Genomic DNA, 21846 nt, shown 5'->3' with positions numbered 1-21846 from the left:
AGTCTGCTCGGGATACGTTCCCATGATCATTTGATATTTATTCGTTGGGAGCATAGATGCTAAGATATTTCTATGCTCCTTGGTGTTGGGCCTTGCGATTCTTCCTTCAAGGGATGGAAATGAGGTTTTTCTACATAAAGTCCACAATTTAACAATATAATAATTAAAGAAATTTCTTTAACCATTAAACACAGTTTAGTTATGGATTCCTGTACCTTCATCTCAGGTCATCGACCATGGTTATAGCGCCATTGCCCGCTTTTGAAACGATTTGAAAAAGCAGAGAAATTATTAATACAGCACCAAAATCTCAATGGATTTTTCCATCCTAAAAGATTTCAGCGCCAAAAGGAATACATACACATTATGACATACTAAAAATATCAACAGCGAAATTCTTAAAACTATTATTTATGTTTAGATTTCATAACAATGATTAAAACATCGTGCGTTGCGCGCAATACATAATATCATTAGCTGTGCGTTATTTTTCCAGTAGATATACATATTTAAACAATTCGGTTGGCATCTACCAGAATTATCAGATTAATAAAAGGTCGGAAAATTATGGAAATTCAAGTGTCACGTTGTTCAGCTGTGTGATAAAAGTGGTGTTAAAAAAGAAAACCTATGAAAATGTCAATGAGAAATATATGTATACATTTAAAATTCAATTTTTTTATCGACGGTATGAATTCCATTAGGACTTATCTATGCATCGTGTGATCATCTGACATCTGTGACATCTGTTAACTAAGAGTTGGTGAATCTCGTTTTAAGCTTTTTTCCCCAGTTTTAAGCTATTTTGCCTTGATAGCATACGAGATGAAAGCTTAAGTCTGACAAAAAAAGCCTAAATCTGAGGGATTTGCTCCACACGAATGAACAAAACACAATTAAAAAAGGCATTCAAAAACAACTTCATAGAACAACAAAATAGCTTACATTAGTTTTAAGTAGTTTTTAAGTATTGTAGTCTACATAGTTTGATTTAACAAATAAATAGATATGGTTTGGGGATTACCTACAACGTGACTGATATGGTGACAGAAAAATAGTATTGCAAAATTGAGATCTGGGGACAAAAAAAGGTCGCCACCTTCAAAGCTAAGGTGTCCAGACATTTCCACACATTTCCAGACATTTTTTAAAAATCTTCCAGACTTTTCTGAAAAATAGTTGACAACCCTGATAGATACAAGGGAACGAGAAACGAGCGAGAGAAGGGTGCGAGGAGTTAACTCGGTCCATCGGGCAACGATTGCTCGTGTGCATTCGTGTACGGTAAGCTTCGTTCTGTTGTGTCGTTGGTGTGATTTTATTCCTGCGAGGCATGGAAAACATCAATGCAGAACTGTTTTCTTTGTTTTGTGTGCAATCACGTAATGATTGGAACGAAGATAAAATCAACCTGCACACAACAAGTTAAACTCGGAAAAAATCAGCCGAATGATTCTTTCCGAAGCGAGTTTACACTCCGCTGACCACGGGAAGGGGTCGCTCAACGAGCCTGAAGTTTGTATGGGATTTTGAGACATTTTATTCGGAAGAAACATGAAAAACCAGTTTTTCATAAATAGCTTTGGTTCCCTTCGGCCGATTTCTGTTGAAAACAATTTTTCTCAAAGCCTAAACTATGACAAATATTTCATCCGAAGATTGCATTTCGATCCGAGTTAATATAAAGAAGTTATAAGGCTTCGAAAATAGGATAATTTTTTAAGGATGGTATTCATCACTGTTAATGAGTCGGGGCGATCGAACATATTGACGCCTAATTGACATTGATGAATACCATCCTTTAAAACAGTTTGTCAGTTTTTGAAGCCTTATAACTTTTTTATCCTAATTCGAATCAAAATGTAGTCTTCGGAAATATTTTCCATAATTGAAGCTTTAAGAAAAACCATTTTCAAAAGAAATTGGTCGAAGGGGACTAAAGTTATTGATGAAAAACTGGGTTTTCATGATTCTCCCGAACAAAATGTCTCAAAATCCCATACAAACTTCAGGCCCGTTGAGCGACTCCTTCCCCTGATCCGATCTGGCCCAAATTTGTCATGAGATCTTGTACTAGGCGTAGGGTCAATTTTAGCCTGCAGCGCAGAACATTTCACAGGTTTTAAATTTCTTATACAAATTTGGGGCAGTCTAATAGTCATACTGAATTATATCTTTGTTAGCTACAAATGAAACCTTCTATATAGGAACGTAATAAGCTCATCAAGGTTTTTTTTTCTAAGTTTTTATATTGAATACATAAATTGTGTAGGTATTTGATTCTGATTTCTCATTATTGCAAAATGAAGTCGATATGTTCTACTAGGTAATCATAAATTGGTTCGGAATGAATTAAGTCAAAACAGTTACCTATATTTTTAAGAATTTAATTGTTTAATAGATTTTTGAAATCGTCAAGAATTCACCTTTCCAACGGTGTATAAATATGTTGGGGTCCAATGTAAATTTGGACTGCTATCTCAGATCTTCCGATGGAAAAAAGTATTACTTAAAAAATAAATTCAGTTTTTTTTTGCTTGTATAATCTCGTTGGTTTGATTTTCATTTTCCCAGAACATATTTAGTCTCAAAAAATCTTAGTTCATCAGTATACTGAAATAGTGATCATGATGATTGCAATTTGCGCTTCGGGTCATATTGACCCAAAAAGCTTTGGAAGGTAAAAGAACAATATATGAAGTTATGCAAAAATGTTCTTCACTGTTAACTGTACACACATTTGAAAAGTGTGTATGACATTCGTACATTCGCACCAACTGAGAAGAAAAGGATACATTTTATGAGTCATCAGGAATTTGTTTTCAACAACCCACAAAAAAATAAAACACATGAAAGAACAAGAAATATATTACACAATACTTTCTATAAGATTTGATTTAAAATTTTCCCCAATGAATGTGTTTCAACGCACACAGGGGTTAAGCTAGCTAACAATAAAAAAAAATCTCAATGATCAACATATTTGGTGAGTGACGCATTCGGAAACTGTTCATCGCTCAGTGCCTTCCAGTAGCATTCCATCATCTGGGAAAGCTCCTTTTCGGTCGACTCCACCGTTCGGGATGCCATCTGGAGCCACTGGTAGAACTCATCGCTCCATTCCGGATTCCGGGGCCAATCACACTCCGGCACCAGTTGACTTCGCCGCACGTACAGGTGCCGTAAATTTTGAGCCGATTTTACCATCAGAAGCAAGGTGGCCGTCGATATACGTTCGCGAACCATCTATTTAAAGGGAAATAAAATTCAGATTAGAATAAGAATTTTGATGTTTGACTTTCATGCGAAAATGCCAATTTAAAGCGTTTCATCTTTCAAACACATTTTTACCAAAACTGTCAACTGCGGGCATGACCTTGCCAGCAGCACCAACAAGCTGTCCACTCGATCCTGAAATTCGACCGGGCTGGTAAAATCGGGAAGCATTTCGTGCCCGTAAACGGCCAGTGTGTACTTGTAAGCTTCGACAGCGGCCAGCAGCTTATCCGAAGTAATCTGAAAATTAAACCGGGAAAAACATAACAAAACAGAATGCAGATCCTGGTGAGCGGAAAATTTTTCCTAGCAACGAGCGACTAGCAACTAGGCTTCAGTTAGCGCAAACATACAACAAAAACAACAACAACAGCACAAACACAGAGAGCAATGGCTGCGGTGCGATATATACAGAACCTACGTTTTTCATTATTCAGATGGAACCCGGCAGCAAAGTTCCATTATGCATATGAATAGAAATAATAAACAAACTAACTCGAAACTTAATTAACACTCTGAGCCGGGGTGGCTAAATCGGAAAAACCCAGCCAGCCAGCCAGATCCAGTAGCTAGTGGTAGCATTCGCAAACCGAGACCAGTTTTTCGGAAAAAGCCAACTACTGGAGGGAGTGCATTGTTCAACGATGAAAGCGCCCACATCGGCTCACGGTGAGCTGAGCTGCGGCGGTGAATGCAAATTAAAGAGGGAGAGGAAGGGCTGGGGGCAGGAAAAATAGGACGGGTTGCGATTGTGTGTGCAGAATGTTCGGCATGTGCGTTTTTCACACATATGCAGGGCCGCATTTAAGGGAAGATAGCTTAGAGTCCTTCCGCTCAAAGGAACTACCGAAAAAATATGGTGGCTCCAGAGAGTAAACCAGGCTACATTACACACTTAAGAGTTTCTTAAACCGCATCAAAAGTATTGGAGGGGTATCTACAGTTTTTGTGTATATCAATACTGCTTGTAATTCTATTTTCTTGTACTCACTTTTAATTTTTTTTGTGGTAAATTTATGTCAAATTGGATGAACAAAATGGTTAAAGCAATAAATTTTCAAGGACAAAAATTCTCAATGAATAAAAAATATAACAACATCTTTGATGTAAATTTATGTCAAACGAGATATACATACATAATTAAAACATTGCTTTTTATTTACAATAGGATTGTTTTACAATTGAAAACAGAAATAAAGGGATTATTTCTGCGGAATGAAAACAAAATTTTCAGCCATATATATTTGTTCTGTATTCATAAGTCATTCAATAAAATTAGCATCTTTCACTAAATACATAAAAAAAATTCGCTCTTTACCGCCCTTCACAAAGGAAAAATGTGTTCTATTCAATAAAAATTTGAATACAAACCTTGTATTCTGATCAGGCGTGAAACTAGCTCGCTATAAATTTAGTTTTGCGATTCCGAAAGAAATTCAAACAAAACATGTCATGTATTATCCACTTATATACTTTATATATAAGCTTTATATCTTTCACCATACAATTGAGTTTTTTCACACATAATTTTACATCACTCTCGAAATGAATTTAAATGGATATCCAATTTTCAAATTCTCGATTTTATTTATAGCTGCGCTCAAGAAATATACATAAATTTAAAGTCTGCTTCATTTAATATTGGAACAAATTCTTTTGCTCATTGTGGCGCTCCTAGTGGACGGATTTGGAAACTTTTTTCACCCACGTGTCGGGAAATACATTACCTTTCACCATGTATTTATGTCATAACACCAAACGATAGCATTTTGCAAACAACCGCCATGGAAGCCGAACGGAGAGATCAAATTGTGCACAGTTTTCTTGAAAATCCATTGTTGTCGGCATCGAAGCTAGCTAAACAGCTTAAAATGCCCAGAAATACCGTATGGTGTGTTATTAAGCAGTACAAGGAAACATTGACGACGGCTCGGAAGCCGCATTCGAAGCGTCGGAGTGGAACTGTCGACCGGAAACTGCGTGGGAAAGTCATCAAGGCCGTCAAGAGGAATCCCAATCATTCAGACCGCGATTTGGCCAATAAGTTCCAGGCCGCTCACAGTACGGTGCGACGAATTCGTCTCCGGGAAGGAATAAGGTCATTCCGAGCCAGCAAACAGCCAAATCGGACGCTGAAGCAGAACAATGTGGCCAGAATCCGTGCTCGAAAGCTGTACGACCAAGTGCTGACCAAGTTCGACGGATGTAAAGTCTGCTTCATTTAATATTGGAATACAAACAATTGCGTGTAGTTCAGTCATTTATTAACGAATTCATAATTTGTTGTTCATACAAATGTAGCATTTTCTTTACTCTTTCATAAAAAAAAATTAAAAAAATTATTCATTGCTGTTTCGAAGAAATTCTCGTACTCGTACTCGTTAGAAAACTGTGCACAATTTGATCTCTCCGTTCGGCTTCCATGGCGGTTGTTTACAAAATGCTATCGTTTGGTGTTATGACATAAATACATGGTGAAAGGTAATGAATTTCCCGACACGTGAGTGAAAAAAGTTTCCAAATCCGTCCACTAGGAGCGCCACAATGAGCAAAAGAATTTGTTCCAATATTAAATGAAGCAGACTTTCAAACGATGTAAAATTAGTTCCTTTTCAATCAAAATCTAATAAAATAACGTGCATAAGCGTTTTTGGCTCGTAAACTTTGATGAATAATTTAGTGAGTAAATGTATGAGAAAATCAAACTTATTAAAGTAAAACCTAAAATTTTTAGTGATCGTTTGATTATAGGTGGCTCCAGAGAGTACGCTGTACCTTAGTTAAACATTAATTATGACAAAAGTTCAAAAAACTGTTTTCCACAAAGTTTTGAAAACGACACGATTCAAATATTTAAAGTCTGGTTCACATAGAATCTGGTCGGATAAAATAAATATTTATCCGCAAAGAAATAACGTACAACAAAAGTAAAAATGTCATGTTGTAGGATTTTTATTGCACTTTAAAGAAAAAAATACATAAAATCGTTCGTCAGCTTTTCGGATGAATTTTCGAACTTTTTTTGTGATTCTACCCGTCATTTTTTGCACAGTACTGTTGGTAACCTCATTCGCAATCTTGTTCCACCACATTTCTGTTGGACTGGCATCCCTTCTTGTCAACAACTACCAACTTAACAACAACGAAACTCCATCATTAAAGTTTTTCCGCTCAAGTGAACAATACTCGTGTTTTTTATCGTTCAATAAAAGTTAACTCAAACCCGGAAGTTTTGCGTTCTTTTATTCGTATATCAGCCCGAGAGGTTATGGGCCCAGCATCGCGATAGTGCGGGTTGATCAATTTCGCGGAAAATTCGAACAAGTGTCGTGATTTGGCTTTTTCTTGTTATGGACAAGTTTGCAAGCTGTTGGGAGATTAGTTGATTCATCTCTGCTTGTGTTGAAAAAGCAAATGGCAAATGGCAAAATCCATAAAAATGAAAATTGTTGACTTGAAATTTTCAAAAACTACAGCTCAGAGAAGCTTCAAAATATGAGAAAAATTGAAATGGACTTATTTTTTCAAAAAAATCATCAATTTGGTGATCTAAGAAATCCTTGATCCGTGTGTTTTTCAATTTAAAAAAAATTATTGGCGGTTATGTCTAAGAGTTACCACCAATCTGGATTGGTTTTTTGAGGATAAAATATCCTAAGTTAGGTAAGAGAGATGAAACATAAAACCTGTCTTAAGGCGGGTTTGGGAAAAAACGACATACCTTTCATACTAGTTGGAATATCTTGGTTATTTGTGGAACAAATTTGACAATAGTTATAGTTATAAAAATATAGCAATGAATCAGTCTCAATGTGTTTCAAAGTTTAGAAAAAAAAATGGTTGTAGTGTTTGAAAATTACAACCGAAAAAGTATCGAAAGTCAAATTCCCAACCCCCTGTGCTATTGCAATTTTGTAAATTGTCAAAAAAATTTCCTCATTTATCAAGTTTTTTGTAGAACAAAAATTGTTTGAAATTGAATGAAAGACTAAGCTTCTATGAATTTTTAAGCAAAAAAAAGTTTAGGTTCAAGAGGGTTAATAATGGTTCATAACAATTTTGGGGAATGAGTTTTTATTATCGGGGACCAAAAATGAGTGCCTCAAAGTAATTTTCACTGATTTATGCGTACAGAAACGAACATTTTGGGGAAAGTTTTATCGAAATAATCAAAAATAGTTTATTGGAAGCTTAAAATACGATTTAATCTGCTGTGTTTTAATGAAAAAAAAAGTTTTCCGGGCATTTGAGAAATGCTTAGATTTTGTCCAAAGACCTACAAAGAGAACAATAACAAGGAAATAACAAAAACAATTATATTATTGCCTTATGTGTCAATTTGACACCACAAGCTCAAATCGTTATAACTTTTGGGGTGTTAGACCGATTTGAACAAAACTTACATCAAAAGAAACCTTGTAATGTCAGTAAAATATGTTTAGAACATTATATACAGCTAAAGTTACAAGTTTTCTCGTTATTCAGCATGAAAGAAAAAAAATCCGAAAAAACATGCCTCACAAAAACTGCTGTAGTTCATATATTGCACGTCCAAAAAAATATTTGCCTTATGCATATGAAAGCTGAAGTTAATGCCTACATCATGAAGACAAGAAATATTTTTTAAAATTTTTTTAATGAAATGGTCACAAAAAGTTCAAAAAAGTGGTCTAAAAAACCTACCTTTCATTCGATTGCTAGTAAATACTGTTTGAGCGATGGTAGAGTTTTAAAAAAAATATGACAACAAACTTTATTAAAATTCCAACATTTTGCTGTCTTTAGATTTTTGATGCAACAAAAATTGAATTTACTGGAATTTTTCAAAGTTCACTACTTTGCGCATTTTTTTTACAAATTGAAATTTCATCTGTTTTTGTGGTCCACCGTCAGGTTGTACCCGGATTTTCAGTGCTTTTACTTTGTTTGGACCAATCAAAAGTGTATTCATTGGAAAGCTAATTTAATCTACATTCTAGTGAGGTGCAACAAATCACGCTGTGAGATTTCCCAAAAATATGAAAATTATAAACGTAAAATCATTCCTGAATTTCTAGAACTACAAGCACCGCGTCCAGCAAAACGTGTTTGTTTGTTCTCCGAGTAGGTACGGTGGGTGGTGATTTGGTCAGAGAGCGAAGCCGACAGACGAAAAAATGCACGACACGCAACGTTATTTCGTCTGTCGGCTTCGCTCTCTGACCAAATCACCACCCACCGTACCTACTCGGAGAACAAACAAACACGTTTTGCTGGACGCGGTGCTTGTAGTTCTAGAAATTCAGGAATGATTTTACGTTTATAATTTTCATATTTTTGGGAAATCTCACAGCGTGATTTGTTGCACCTCACTAGAATGTAGATTAAATTAGCTTTCCAATGAATACACTTTTGATTGGTCCAAACAAAGTAAAAGCACTGAAAATCCGGGTACAACCTGACGGTGGACCACAAAAACAGATGAAATTTCAATTTGTAAAAAAATTGCGCAAAGTAGTGAACTTTGAAAAATTCCAGTAAATTCAATTTTTGTTGCATCAAAAATCTAAAGACAGCAAAATGTTGGAATTTTAATAGATTTTGTAGTCATATTTATTTTAAAACTCTACCATCGCTCAAACAGTATTTACTAGCAATCGAATGAAAAGTAGGTTTTAGACCACTTTTTTGATCTTTTTGTGACCATTTCATTAAAAAATTTTTAAAAAATATTTCTTGTCTTCATGATGTAGGCATTAACTTCAGCTTTGATATGCATAAGGCAAATATTTTTTTGGACGTGCAATATATGAAGTACAGCAGTTTTCGTGAGGCATGTTTTTTTCGGATTTTTTTTTTCTTTCATGCTGAATAACGAGAAAACTTGTAACTTTAGCTGTATATAATGTTCTAAGCATATTTTACTGACATTACAAGGTTTCTATTGATATAAGTTTTATATGAAGTTCATAATAATTCAAACGACTTAAATAGATTTTACTTTTGTGGTGTCAAAATGACACCAAAAGTCGGAAAAGGGAGTTTTTTTGTCCAGGCTTCCAGGGTTCGTCTATAAAAAAAAAGTAAAGATGCAATATTGAAGAACTTTTGAATTCATTTAGGGTCCCCAATTTTTGTATTTTGAAGCTTCTGAAAAAAGTTACAAGCCTTCAAACTTGCAATGGTGTCAAAATGACACCCTAATGCGGATAAGGGTTAAATTTTTATCTTATCTTAAGCTCTTTCTAACCTCACACTATTATAAATTTGATAAGATATTGAAGCTGTCCTCTCGATTTGCCTTTCAATTTCAAGCTGTCCTCTCAACTCGTTGAAACTTCTATCGATATGATCAAGCTTGTCCTTTCAACACGTTTTTCAATTTCAAGCTGTCTTCTCAACTCCCTTGAAATTTCATTCGATTTGTTCAGGCTGCCTTCCCACCTAGCCTTCCAATTTCAAGCTGTCCTCTCAACTCGCTTGAAATTGTGAACATGATAAATCTGTTTTTACGACTCGCTTAATATTTCAGAATATTACAGTTTACTCATTTTTCGCTTTTTTTGTACTGGGTAATTTTTTTTTTTTTTTTGTATTTAAGTATCGTTTATTAAGGCAAAATTACTATTCAACTTAAGTTTTAAGGGGCTGAGGATCATTGGTCTTCACAGTCTGTTTTCTGCTGTTCCATGTCCGTCGTTTTCATAATACTGGATAATGTATGCTTGCAGTTGGTTTGCTGGATCAATTTGCGTGCTGCTGCAATAGGCATGTACTGTTCGGTGCTAATTTATACTGGTGCCTCTGGCTTGCTGCGATTAATGGGGGAAACCTTCTTTTTCACAGTTTACGCAGTATGGATGATTTTTACAATCCTGACTTTCATATTTTTTGGAATTGCATTTGCTGCACGACAAAGGGTTTGTACTTTTTTCCTTCGTGTGTCCGTATTTCAGGCAATTTCTGCACAGTAAAGGCAATGGGTTGCAATCGAGTTCGCACTCAAAGTTGATAAATTCTGGTATAACTGTGCTACTGATAGTAAATATCAGGGTGGCTGTACCAACAGTTCCAGAGGACGTTTTTTTGGGATTCTTCGCACTTCAATAACTTTTGGGGACGACAATTCAGTTAACAATTCTTTTTCTGCAATTTCTTTGGCTTCGTGGCACACTTTCGCTAATTCAAGCTAGGATGGCGCCCGATAACGGTAGGCGTGCCTCAATCGAACAAGTTAATTTTGCCAGCTTTTTGATTGGTTCTTTACTTCTTGTCTTCAGTACGTACCAATCATATCTATTCTCGAAGAACGCGCCATCAATTTTACATCCTGCCACTTGTTCCACGGATCGCCCAAGTAAAAATGGGTTTTGTTGAAGTTTATGTCCATCTGCTGCTTTCAGGGTCACGTAATACAATCGTCCATGCAGGTTTTGTGTACCCATCCATATTGCGATGGACTCCAAGCGATGGACTCACGCGCCACTATCACTTAAAAATTTTTAGTTTAGAATACAATAGCCTTTGTCTAGCGAGCGAGGAACTAACACAAAATGCGACCGGTCTCGTTCGAAGTTGAGGAGGAACTCTTACTGGGTAATTAATAAACTGCTTGCTTTTCAAGCAAGTTTGAAGAAATTTTTTTGTACTTGAATTGGTGCTCGGCTTTGTTTACCTCTTTTTTGGTTCAATTTCCTCTGTAATTTCTCGTTTTTCGAGGTAAACGAGGTAATCCTGTCACGGTTACCAAATGTTCAAATCTGTCCGGAGCTCCAAAGCTCGGAAGCAGCACCGGAGAGCCGATCGGATCACGAACTACCGAGGGGAACGACACACACTACTTGACTCACTTGTTCGATGACCGACTGACTGACTGACTGACTCGGCTGCACGCTTGGGGAAAAAAGCCCGGTGTCTGTTTAATCCATTCACACAGAAATTTTCCAAGACTAAAACCGTTTTGAAGTTCGAAAAAAAGAAGCAATTCGACACACTCTGTTGTTGAAATTATTTTTTATAAAATGTTGAAAAGGCAAACCAGATCAGTGGATCACTTCACTATCAGGATACTGTAATTTTAATACCTAGTTTTCTTTATTGTATGAGAAAAGCAGTAGAGATTAATTTCTTTTTTTCTCAGTCCTAAACATCGTAATGGATAACAAAAAAAAAGCAAATACTTTTGATTATTGTTTATGGAAGTCTAAGGCCGTATTCGTTTATGCTCAGATTTGCACCAGATCACAACCAGTTGTGTACTTTTTGTGGATGGTGTCACACTGAAGATCCTGTTAGACAGTGAGTGAGAGAGCAATACACTCACGTCGATTTGTGTACGTTTATATCGAAAGTATAAAACTGCGCGAGTGGACCAACGAATACGTTATAAGTAATGCTCATTAGTATTCCGTAACAACTATGAACATTAAAAAAATTGATAACGGTATATCACGTCTTAGATTCCGAAAAAAATAATCATATAAAAAAACGGAATATTTTGAAAAAATCTGAAATTTATGCTACTTATTTTATTCAGGAATATCTAAAAGAACATTTTTTGTGTAGATTATTGGTAATGTGCTAGATGCTACATCCGGCTCTGGACACGCGCTCATATCGGGGCTTTGAATGAAGTTTCGAACTAGCAAGCGTAACTATTTCAGATTGGCATCACAAGAGCAAACGATTTCAATTAGAATTGGTTATTTGTTGACAAAATCGAAAGATCTTTTTCAGCAGTCTGTTGTTGGCGGCCTAGAGAACATAAAGGGTTAGTAGTTTCCTAACAAACGGCAATATTTTCTCTACAAGCGGTTGAATGAAACAACAACATGACCGAAACCAAACTCTTACCATGGCTTTGGGGCACTGATAGATCATACTATGGACGGGTGCTTCCGGTTGCAGCAAAATCTCGGCCCGGGCACTGGTTGATTCAATACGCAGGTGAACCTGAAGCAGAGGATTATCCCGCCGCAGGATGCGCCACCCTTTGACCGTCCCGGGGCTGATAGTGAGGGCGGCGGGGTGTACCGATTCTGGAAAAGATACAAATGGCGCACCTTCGAGTCGGCCAGCAGCGTTAGCACATCGTCGTCGATGTTCTGAGGCGAAACTACCAGGACCTGTCGGCGAGCGGTTGTAAAAAAAGGGGGAAAGAGAATTTGCATAAGCGAAGGATTAGTGAATTTTACTCATATTGGGTACAACTTTGGTCGTCGTTTTTTGTTGGAGGTAATTTGTGTTTGATGGATTTTTTGGCAAAAGTAGGGCAAGCTTTTGTACGTTACGATATTCAAACCGTCGAATACCTTCCTGAATTGATGCTAAAATTGACGAATACGAATTTAATATCAACATAATCATATCCCAGAAACACAAAGTGGTATAATTAATGGTAAAGTAATATGTTTCAATTCCTCAATTCCAATATTGTTGGACTTTTATCAATAAAAAAAGGCAATCATACGTTGGATAAATTTTCGCAATGCTAGTGATATTTAGTTTGAGACAATATCACTACAATTAGACTGAGTCAAATCAGCCCACGAATTTCTTCTATGCCCGATAACAACTATGCAAATTTTGATGTTTCTAGGATTTGAAAAAGCTTGTAGCAAAACATTGAAAGTTTGTATGGTATTTTTGTGACAAAAGTGATTTACAGTGGAAACTGTAAGTCTTTAAAGGGTTTATAAAAGATATAATGAAGATTTCAATGTTGAGTAAAAAAATTATGATAAAACCAAAAAAGCAAACGGCACCACTTCAGGCAAATTTGGTAGCACTGGTGCGTGAAAGCTGCAGTTTTGAAGGTGGTCTCCCAGAAAACATTTTTGTATGTATATTTCTTAACAAATTTTGTTATACGTTTCATAAACATCATAGAATCATCATATACATAATACTCGAAAAAACAGCATTTACCTACCAAAGTCTAGGTAATGTACATACATTTTTTTAACATCTGGCTTAAACGATAAGAATTATACAAACTAGACGATATTCATCACCTTATTCGTACAACCTGAAAGTATGCGAGAGAGCGCAAGTTTTGCTCTCAATGCATGTAAACCGTTGCCATCAAAAGTATTTGCTACTTCTCTCATTGGACAAATGAACCACCTGATTTTTATCAATCTGGTTGCACTGCTTATAGCAGAGAGAACAACAAGGTTTAATCCCGCGTGGGAGAACAATTTGCAAACATGGCGAACTTTTTAACGTATCCGATTTATACCGACTTGAAGTAAACATTTTTACGATGGTTTACATATTTGGTAGGAATTGAAATGCACATGAATATTGTTAACGATTTGAGCTATTATTTCTGATGCATTATGTTTGCTGAGCTTGATTTTACGAAATTTGGTGTGGATCGACTTTTGTGGAATATTGATCTGCAGATTTTGATGTTATAAGGAATTTGGAAGGATTTCTTTATTTATAAGAAAAAGGATTAAATATCTGGGAAATTCGCGTTGGTGATTGATGATGTTGATTGCTTTTTCTTACAAAATTTCGAAAAAAACGATCTATAAGAAATCGATCTTTAAGCTCCGATTCTTTTAGGTAAATCGACTTTCCCAAAAATCGATCCGACTGAATCGATCTTTCCCAAAAATTGCACAATACTATCGTGCATGTTCCAAAAAAGAGAGCTTTTACCGGTGCAACCGTTTTTCAATTACAAAGTATGTCAAAATTGACACAATTGAAAAAATTGACAAAATTGACCAAATTGACAAAAATGACAAAATTGACAAAATTGACAAAATTGATAAAATTGATAAAATTGACAAAATTGACAAATTGACAAAATTGACAACATTGACAAAATTGACAAAATTGACAAAATTGACAAAATTGACAAAATTGACAAAATTGACAAAATTGACAAAATTGACAAAATTGACAAAGTTGACAAAATTGACAAAATTGACTAAATTGACACAATTGACAAAATTGACAAAATTGACAAAATTGACAAAATTGACAAAATTGACAAAATTGACAAAATTGACAAAATAAACAAAATTGACAAAATTGACAAAATTGACAAAATTGACAAAATGACAAAATTGACAAAATTGACAAAATTGACAAAATTGACAAAATTGACAAAATTGACAAAATTGACAAAATTGACAAAATTGACAAAATTGACAAAATTGACAAAATTGACAAAATTGACAAAATTGACAAAATTGACAAAATTGACAAAATTGACAAAATTGACAAAATTGACAAAATTGACAAAATTGACAAAATTGACAAAATTGACAAAATTGACAAAATTGACAAAATTGACAAAATTGACAAAATTGACAAAATTGACAAAATTGACAAAATTGACAAAATTGACAAAATTGACAAAATTGACAAAATTGACAAAATTGACAAAATTGACAAAATTGACAAAATTGACAAAATTGACAAAATTGACAAAATTGACAAAATTGACAAAATTGACAAAATTGACAAAATTGACAAAATTGACAAAATTGACAAAATTGACAAAATTGACAAAATTGACAAAATTGACAAAAATGACAAAAATGACAAAAATGACAAAAATGACAAAAATGACAAAAATGACAAAAATGACAAAAATGACAAAAATGACAAAAATGACAAAAATGACAAAAATGACAAAAATGACAAAAATGACAAAAATGACAAAAATGACAAAAATGACAAAAATGACAAAAATGACAAAAATGACAAAAATGACAAAAATGACAAAAATGACAAAAATGACAAAAATGACAAAAATGACAAAAATGACAAAAATGACAAAAATGACAAAAATGACAAAAATGACAAAAATGACAAAAATGACAAAAATGACAAAAATGACAAAAATGACAAAAATGACAAAAATGACAAAAATGACAAAAATGACAAAAATGACAAAAATGACAAAAATGACAAAAATGACAAAAATGACAAAAATGACAAAAATGACAAAAATGACGAAAATGACGAAAATGACAAAAATGACAAAAATGACAAAAATGACAAAAATGACAAAAATGACAAAAATGACAAAAATGACAAAAATGACAAAAATGACAAAAATGACAAAAATGACAAAAATGACAAAAATGACAAAAATGACAAAAATGACGAAAATGACAAAAATGACAAAAATGACAAAAATGACAAAAATGACAAAAATGACAAAAATGACAAAAATGACAAAAATGACAAAAATGACAAAAATGACAAAAATGACAAAAATGACAAAAATGACAAAAATGACAAAAATGACAAAAATGACAAAAATGACAAAAATGACAAAAATGACAAAAATGACAAAAATGACAAAAATGACAAAAATGACAAAAATGACAAAAATGACAAAAATGACAAAAATGACAAAAATGACTAAAATGACAAAAATGACAAAAATGACAAAAATGACAAAAATGACAAAAATGACAAAAATGACAAAAATGACAAAAATGACAAAAATGACAAAAATGACAAAAATGACAAAAATGACAAAAATGACAAAAATGACAAAAATGACAAAAATGACAAAAATGACAAAAATGACAAAAATGACAAAAATGACAAAAATGACAAAAATGACAAAAATGACAAAAATGACAAAAATGACAAAAATGACAAAAATGACAAAAATGACAAAAATGACAAAAATGACAAAAATGACAAAAATGACAAAAATGACAAAAATGACAAAAATGACAAAAATGACAAAAATGACAAAAATGACAAAAATGACAAAAATGACAAAAATGACAAAAATGACAAAAATGACAAAAATGACAAAAATGACAAAAATGACAAAAATGACAAAAATGACAAAAATGACAAAAATGACAAAAATGACAAAAATGACAAAAATGACAAAAATGACAAAAATGACAAAAATGACAAAAATGACAAAAATGACAAAAATGACAAAAATGACAAAAATGACAAAAATGACAAAAATGACAAAAATGACAAAAATGACAAAAATGACAAAAATGACAAAAATGACAAAAATGACAAAAATGACAAAAATGACAAAAATGACAAAAATGACAAAAATGACAAAAATGACAAAAATGACAAAAATGACAAAAATGACAAAAATGACAAAAATGACAAAAATGACAAAAATGACAAAAATGACAAAAATGACAAAAATGACAAAAATGACAAAAATGACAAAAATGACAAAAATGACATAAATGACAAAAATGACATAAATGACAAAAATGACAAAAATGACAAAAATGACAAAAATGACAAAAATGACAAAAATGACAAAAATGACAAAAATGACAAAAATGACAAAAATGACAAAAATGACAAAAATGACAAAAATGACAAAAATGACAAAAATGACAAAAATGACAAAAATGACAAAAATGACAAAAATGACAAAAATGACAAAAATGACAAAAATGACAAAAATGACAAAAATGACAAAAATGACAAAAATGACAAAAATGACAAAAATGACAAAAATGACAAAAATGACAAAAATGACAAAAATGACAAAAATGACAAAAATGACAAAAATGACAAAAATGACAAAAATGACAAAAATGACAAAAATGACAAAAATGACAAAAATGACAAAAATGACAAAAATGACAAAAATGACAAAAATGACAAAAATGACAAAAATGACAAAAATGACAAAAATGACAAAAATGACAAAAATGACAAAAATGACAAAAATGACAAAAATGACAAAAATGACAAAAATGACAAAAATGACAAAAATGACAAAAATGACAAAAATGACAAAAATGACAAAAATGACAAAAATGACAAAAATGACAAAAATGACAAAAATGACAAAAATGACAAAAATGACAAAAATGACAAAAATGACAAAAATGACAAAAATGACAAAAATGACAAAAATGACAAAAATGACAAAAATGACAAAAATGACAAAAATGACAAAAATGACAAAAATGACAAAAATGACAAAAATGACAAAAATGACAAAAATGACAAAAATGACAAAAATGACAAAAATGACAAAAATGACAAAAATGACAAAAATGACAAAAATGACAAAAATGACAAAAATGACAAAAATGACAAAAATGACAAAAATGACAAAAATGACAAAAATGACAAAAATGACAAAAATGACAAAAATGACAAAAATGACAAAAATGACAAAAATGACAAAAATGACAAAAATGACAAAAATGACAAAAATGACAAAAATGACAAAAATGACAAAAATGACAAAAATGACAAAAATGACAAAAATGACAAAAATGACAAAAATGACAAAAATGACAAAAATGACAAAAATGACAAAAATGACAAAAATGACAAAAATGACAAAAATGACAAAAAATGACAAAAATGACAAAAATGACAAAAATGACAAAAATGACAAAAATGACAAAAATGACAAAAATGACAAAAATGACAAAAATGACAAAAATGACAAAAATGACAAAAATGACAAAAATGACAAAAATGACAAAAATGACAAAAATGACAAAAATGACAAAAATGACAAAAATGACAAAAATGACAAAAATGACAAAATTAAAAAATTACAAAAATTACAAAAATTACAAAAATTACAAAAATTACAAAAATTAAAAAAATTACAAAAATTAAAAAATTACAAAAATACAAAAATTACAAAAATTTTAAAAATGACAAAATAACAAAAATTACAAAAATTACAAAAATTACAAAAAATACAAAAATTACAAAAATTACAAAAATTACAAAAATTACAAAAATTACAAAAATTACAAAAATTACAAAAATTACAAAAATTACAACCATTACAAAATTAAAAAATTATAAAAATTACAAAAATTACAATAATTACAAAAATTACAAAAATTACAAAAATTACAAAAATTACAAAAATTACAAAAATTACCAAAATTACAAAAATGTAAAAAGAAGAAAAGAAACTCTGTTGTGGTATGAGCCTACTTGGTTGAATGATTCAACTTAATCAAAGCAATCGAAAGATTCCTTTTAATTCAACCACGGTACCGTGGTTGAATTAAAAGGAATCTTTCGATTGCTTTGATTCAGAAGAAAAGAAAACCAAAATCCACTAGGTTTTAGTCTTTTGAAATTCAAATTCTCAATTTTCGAAGAAAACTGTTTTCAAAATCTTATACTTAAAATGAAATTCATGAATCAAATTCTGAAATTTATATGTGGACACAAAAATATTAAGAAATGTTTCCTGATTAATCCATTTAATTGAATCAAATTGAAGTAAATATGGATAAAATTTTAACCTGTCACAATTCAAAATACTCGAGGCCTAGACATGGTGGTTAAAATTCAGCAGCATTAAAGAATGATCTTCCCATTTTTCACTACATTTTTTTCGTGGGAACCGTCATAGTTTCTCAAATCATTTGACAGTTTTTTACAGTTTTGTTTCTAATAAAGAATTTAAGAAATCAAGCAATAGATGAACATTTTTTACATTTTTTGATGCCTTAAAAAACTATACCCAGTATGACGGGTTGGCTTAATGATATCACCTACAAACTTTAGATTGCTTTTATCGTGCTTTACTAAAGCAGTTGATTTTAAAAATATTTTTTGGACTATCATAATTTTTTTGAAAATTAATATATATTTTAAGAATTCAGTTAAGAGTCTGGCTGGGCTAAAATGCAACAAAATGCAAATCATAGATTCACCTTTTAAATCTTGTTTCCATATGCTGGAATATGATTGTTTCGCATTACGCCTTCATTAATTCCAAAATTTCATCCATCAAAACATTAATTTTTATGATTTCATCTAGTAGAATTTTTGTAGTTTTTTTACCTGTTAATGTATACTGCCCCTTGATGCTTTTTCTTTTAAAAAATTTTTGACAGAAAAATATTAAATTTAATTCAAACAAAACCAAAAATCATTGCAATTGGTGCTTTATGCGTTATGACATCACAAATATATCAAAAACTCGAGATTTTCAAATGTTTTCATTTGATTTTTCATTAAAATCCAAGTTTGTGACAACTTATCCTATTTTCTTAGTAAGCTGAAAATCGTATGTTTTTGTAAGTTCAAATTTAGCTGATGGAACCAATAATTTATCTGATTACGGAAATTTGATGTCCCATGAACCCCTTAAACTTTTGATGTACAAGCGGTATGATTTTCTGATGACATTAAGTTTTTAGAAGTCATTGAAATTTAGAAATGTTGCATGATGCTCCAGTTGACAATAATGGACTCAACTTCAAAACTTTAATTTGAAGGGAAAATATCTTAATGAGGAGAGTTGACCACAAAACTCCTTTTCACACAGACTAGGTAAAAATCTTTTAATAGTCCATTTTAGATGCACTGCATTTTCATAAGAATTCAGAACTCCGAAACAAAAAACTTAAACCCTTCCTGCTTGAAAATCAACCATTTCAGCATGTGCCCAGCTTAACGATAATATCAACTAATAATTCGGTTCATCCTTTTGAAGGTACAGCTAACAACATTTTCCATCAAAATGCATCTCGGTCAATACATATTCAACAGAGGAGACGAGTCTTCGTGAACATTTCCCTCCAGTAAACCTTAATTGATATCTGGCTCATAAAACAGAATCACCGCTGCCCGCTCAAGGTTCTGGAATTTCAAGTACGGAGACGACGACCATCTTCATCCCGATTTTGTGCGGCCACCATCATCATCGATGGTCGTCGTCATCGTCGTCTTTCTGATGATGTGATGTGCGGCACTTTCCCAGCCGAGGGAACATCATCATGTTGCTGCTGGTGCCTGCGAGGGGTTTATGTAAATTTATGTATGCTAATATATTCACTGTCAACACATTGGACCTCGTCGCGTCGCACCCTTGCATGCCTTGGAACTTGGAAAGTGTCCATTTCGCAAGGATTTGAAGGAAGCTTCGGGAAAGCTGCTTCCCTCCAGGATCTCAATACCTTGCCGTCAGAGCCAAGCGGGACAAACAGCTGGACCAAAGTCGGTGACAAGCGCGCCAACCGGCATCCGAAAGGGGGCATATCCGTCTGCCCGGAATGTCACCGAGGGGAGGTCCGGTCGTCTCAAGCACCAAGCGAATTCAACCCATCTGTCCAGGTTGCTGACTCCGTGCTTTCAAAACCTGAGAATGTTACCCATTATGCTTTTGCAAATCAACTCCATTTATTCTGATGGCTCACCCGAGTTGACAAACCTCGGTGCACGGTGATGTGAGTTTGTAGAAAATTATGAGAAAATTCAATCGATTCCAAAAATTAGTCAACTTAGTATGATAAATCATTGGAAAAGTTATAGTAAAGAGCAAACAAGATCAATGAAAAATGCACAACTACGGATTACAAGCTTCACGCTCAGATCGTATTTATCATACGCCAAAAACGTCAGAAAAATAATCGCACATCATTGGCACAGGATTCGAACACTATTGGGGTAAAAAAGCTTTTTGCCCAATGCCGTAGTCTTCATTACTGCGTATGCCTGAAGAAACACAAAATCTTTTTTTCATATTTACCCAACCCATCCACTCTATTCTGTTTTCTTTTTTTTTATGTAGCGGCCCACCACACTCCCCCACACCAAAAGGCTCAATTGAGCCCCCTGGTAATGGATGCTACTGTTCTCAGCACGTCTGACAGAAAAACAAAGAAACTTCAAATGCGAACAAAATTTTAATCATGCTGAGAACACAAAAGTTTATTATTTACTGCGAGGAAATGTATGCTATAATTAAACAAGATTACGATAAGGATCTCAATGGAAGAAAATTTCCTTTAAAGAGATCCATTTCTTTTTTTTAATAATGTTAACTAATCAAAATATTATGCTAGATTTACTTAAGTTTACTTATTAATAGTTAAAAGTACGACAAAAGAAAACTACGATGCTACAAAAACAAACAAAATTTGATTTTAAAAAAAACTGGTTGTTGATCGACTTTTTTAACGATTCAATTTTTCTTTTAATAACTGTACTACTTTGACTTTAAACATGGAACGGTTGTTGATGGTCTTTATTTCAGTAGGTAAAGCGTTGTATATTGTAGGTCCTATAAAAGAAATTCTTTTTTGCCCTAAAGATGTCATGGATCGGCATCGTTGCAAGTAATTATTTTGACGGGTATTGTGGGTTCTTAATCCCGTAGTAAAATTAAGGTTTTGGTTATTGCTACTCGAGTGTATATTATCATGAACATATATAACGGTTTGCAAATTACAGAGTTCGGTTATTGGAAGAATGTTGTGCGTTCCCAGAGTGTATAGCTGTTGGGTAGGAAAAAGCAGGGGTAGTCTGAAGATGTTTTTCAAACATCTATTCTGTAGGGTCTGAAGTTTTTGAAGATGTGACAAGGAGGCTCTTCCCCATATCAAAATAAGATAGTTTAGATGAGACTGAATAAATGCATAGTAAAACTTTAAAAGAACATGTTGGGGCACTAAGTTTCTTAATTTCCACAAAACACCACAAAGAGGAGAAATTTTTTTTACTAGGTTCTCTGTGTGACAACTCCAAGAAAGTGTTTCATCCAAGAAAATTCCTAAGTACTTGAAGTAATGAACTCTCTCAATAACAATTCCATCCATAATTGGGTCATTATTTGACAGTATTTTT

General features: G+C 33.0%; 1 protein-coding gene across 1 annotated transcript in view; it reads right to left on the bottom strand.

The window, feature by feature from the left end:
• Positions 1-2850: 2850 nt before the first annotated feature.
• LOC129757692 (uncharacterized) overlaps positions 2851-21846 on the bottom strand; it is a 105883-nt gene continuing 86887 nt past the window's right edge. The window contains 4 exon segments of the mRNA XM_055754982.1: positions 2851-3246; positions 3352-3516; positions 12109-12249; positions 12252-12380. Of these exon segments, the coding sequence (XP_055610957.1) occupies positions 2968-3246; positions 3352-3516; positions 12109-12249; positions 12252-12380 (714 nt within the window). The 3' untranslated portion in view covers positions 2851-2967.

The sequence above is a fragment of the Uranotaenia lowii genome, chromosome 3, assembly GCF_029784155.1.
Source record: "Uranotaenia lowii strain MFRU-FL chromosome 3, ASM2978415v1, whole genome shotgun sequence".
NCBI classification, from domain to species: domain Eukaryota; kingdom Metazoa; phylum Arthropoda; class Insecta; order Diptera; family Culicidae; genus Uranotaenia; species Uranotaenia lowii.
The sequence above is the reverse complement of the archived record's forward strand: the minus strand, read 5'-3'. Positions and strand labels throughout refer to the sequence as shown.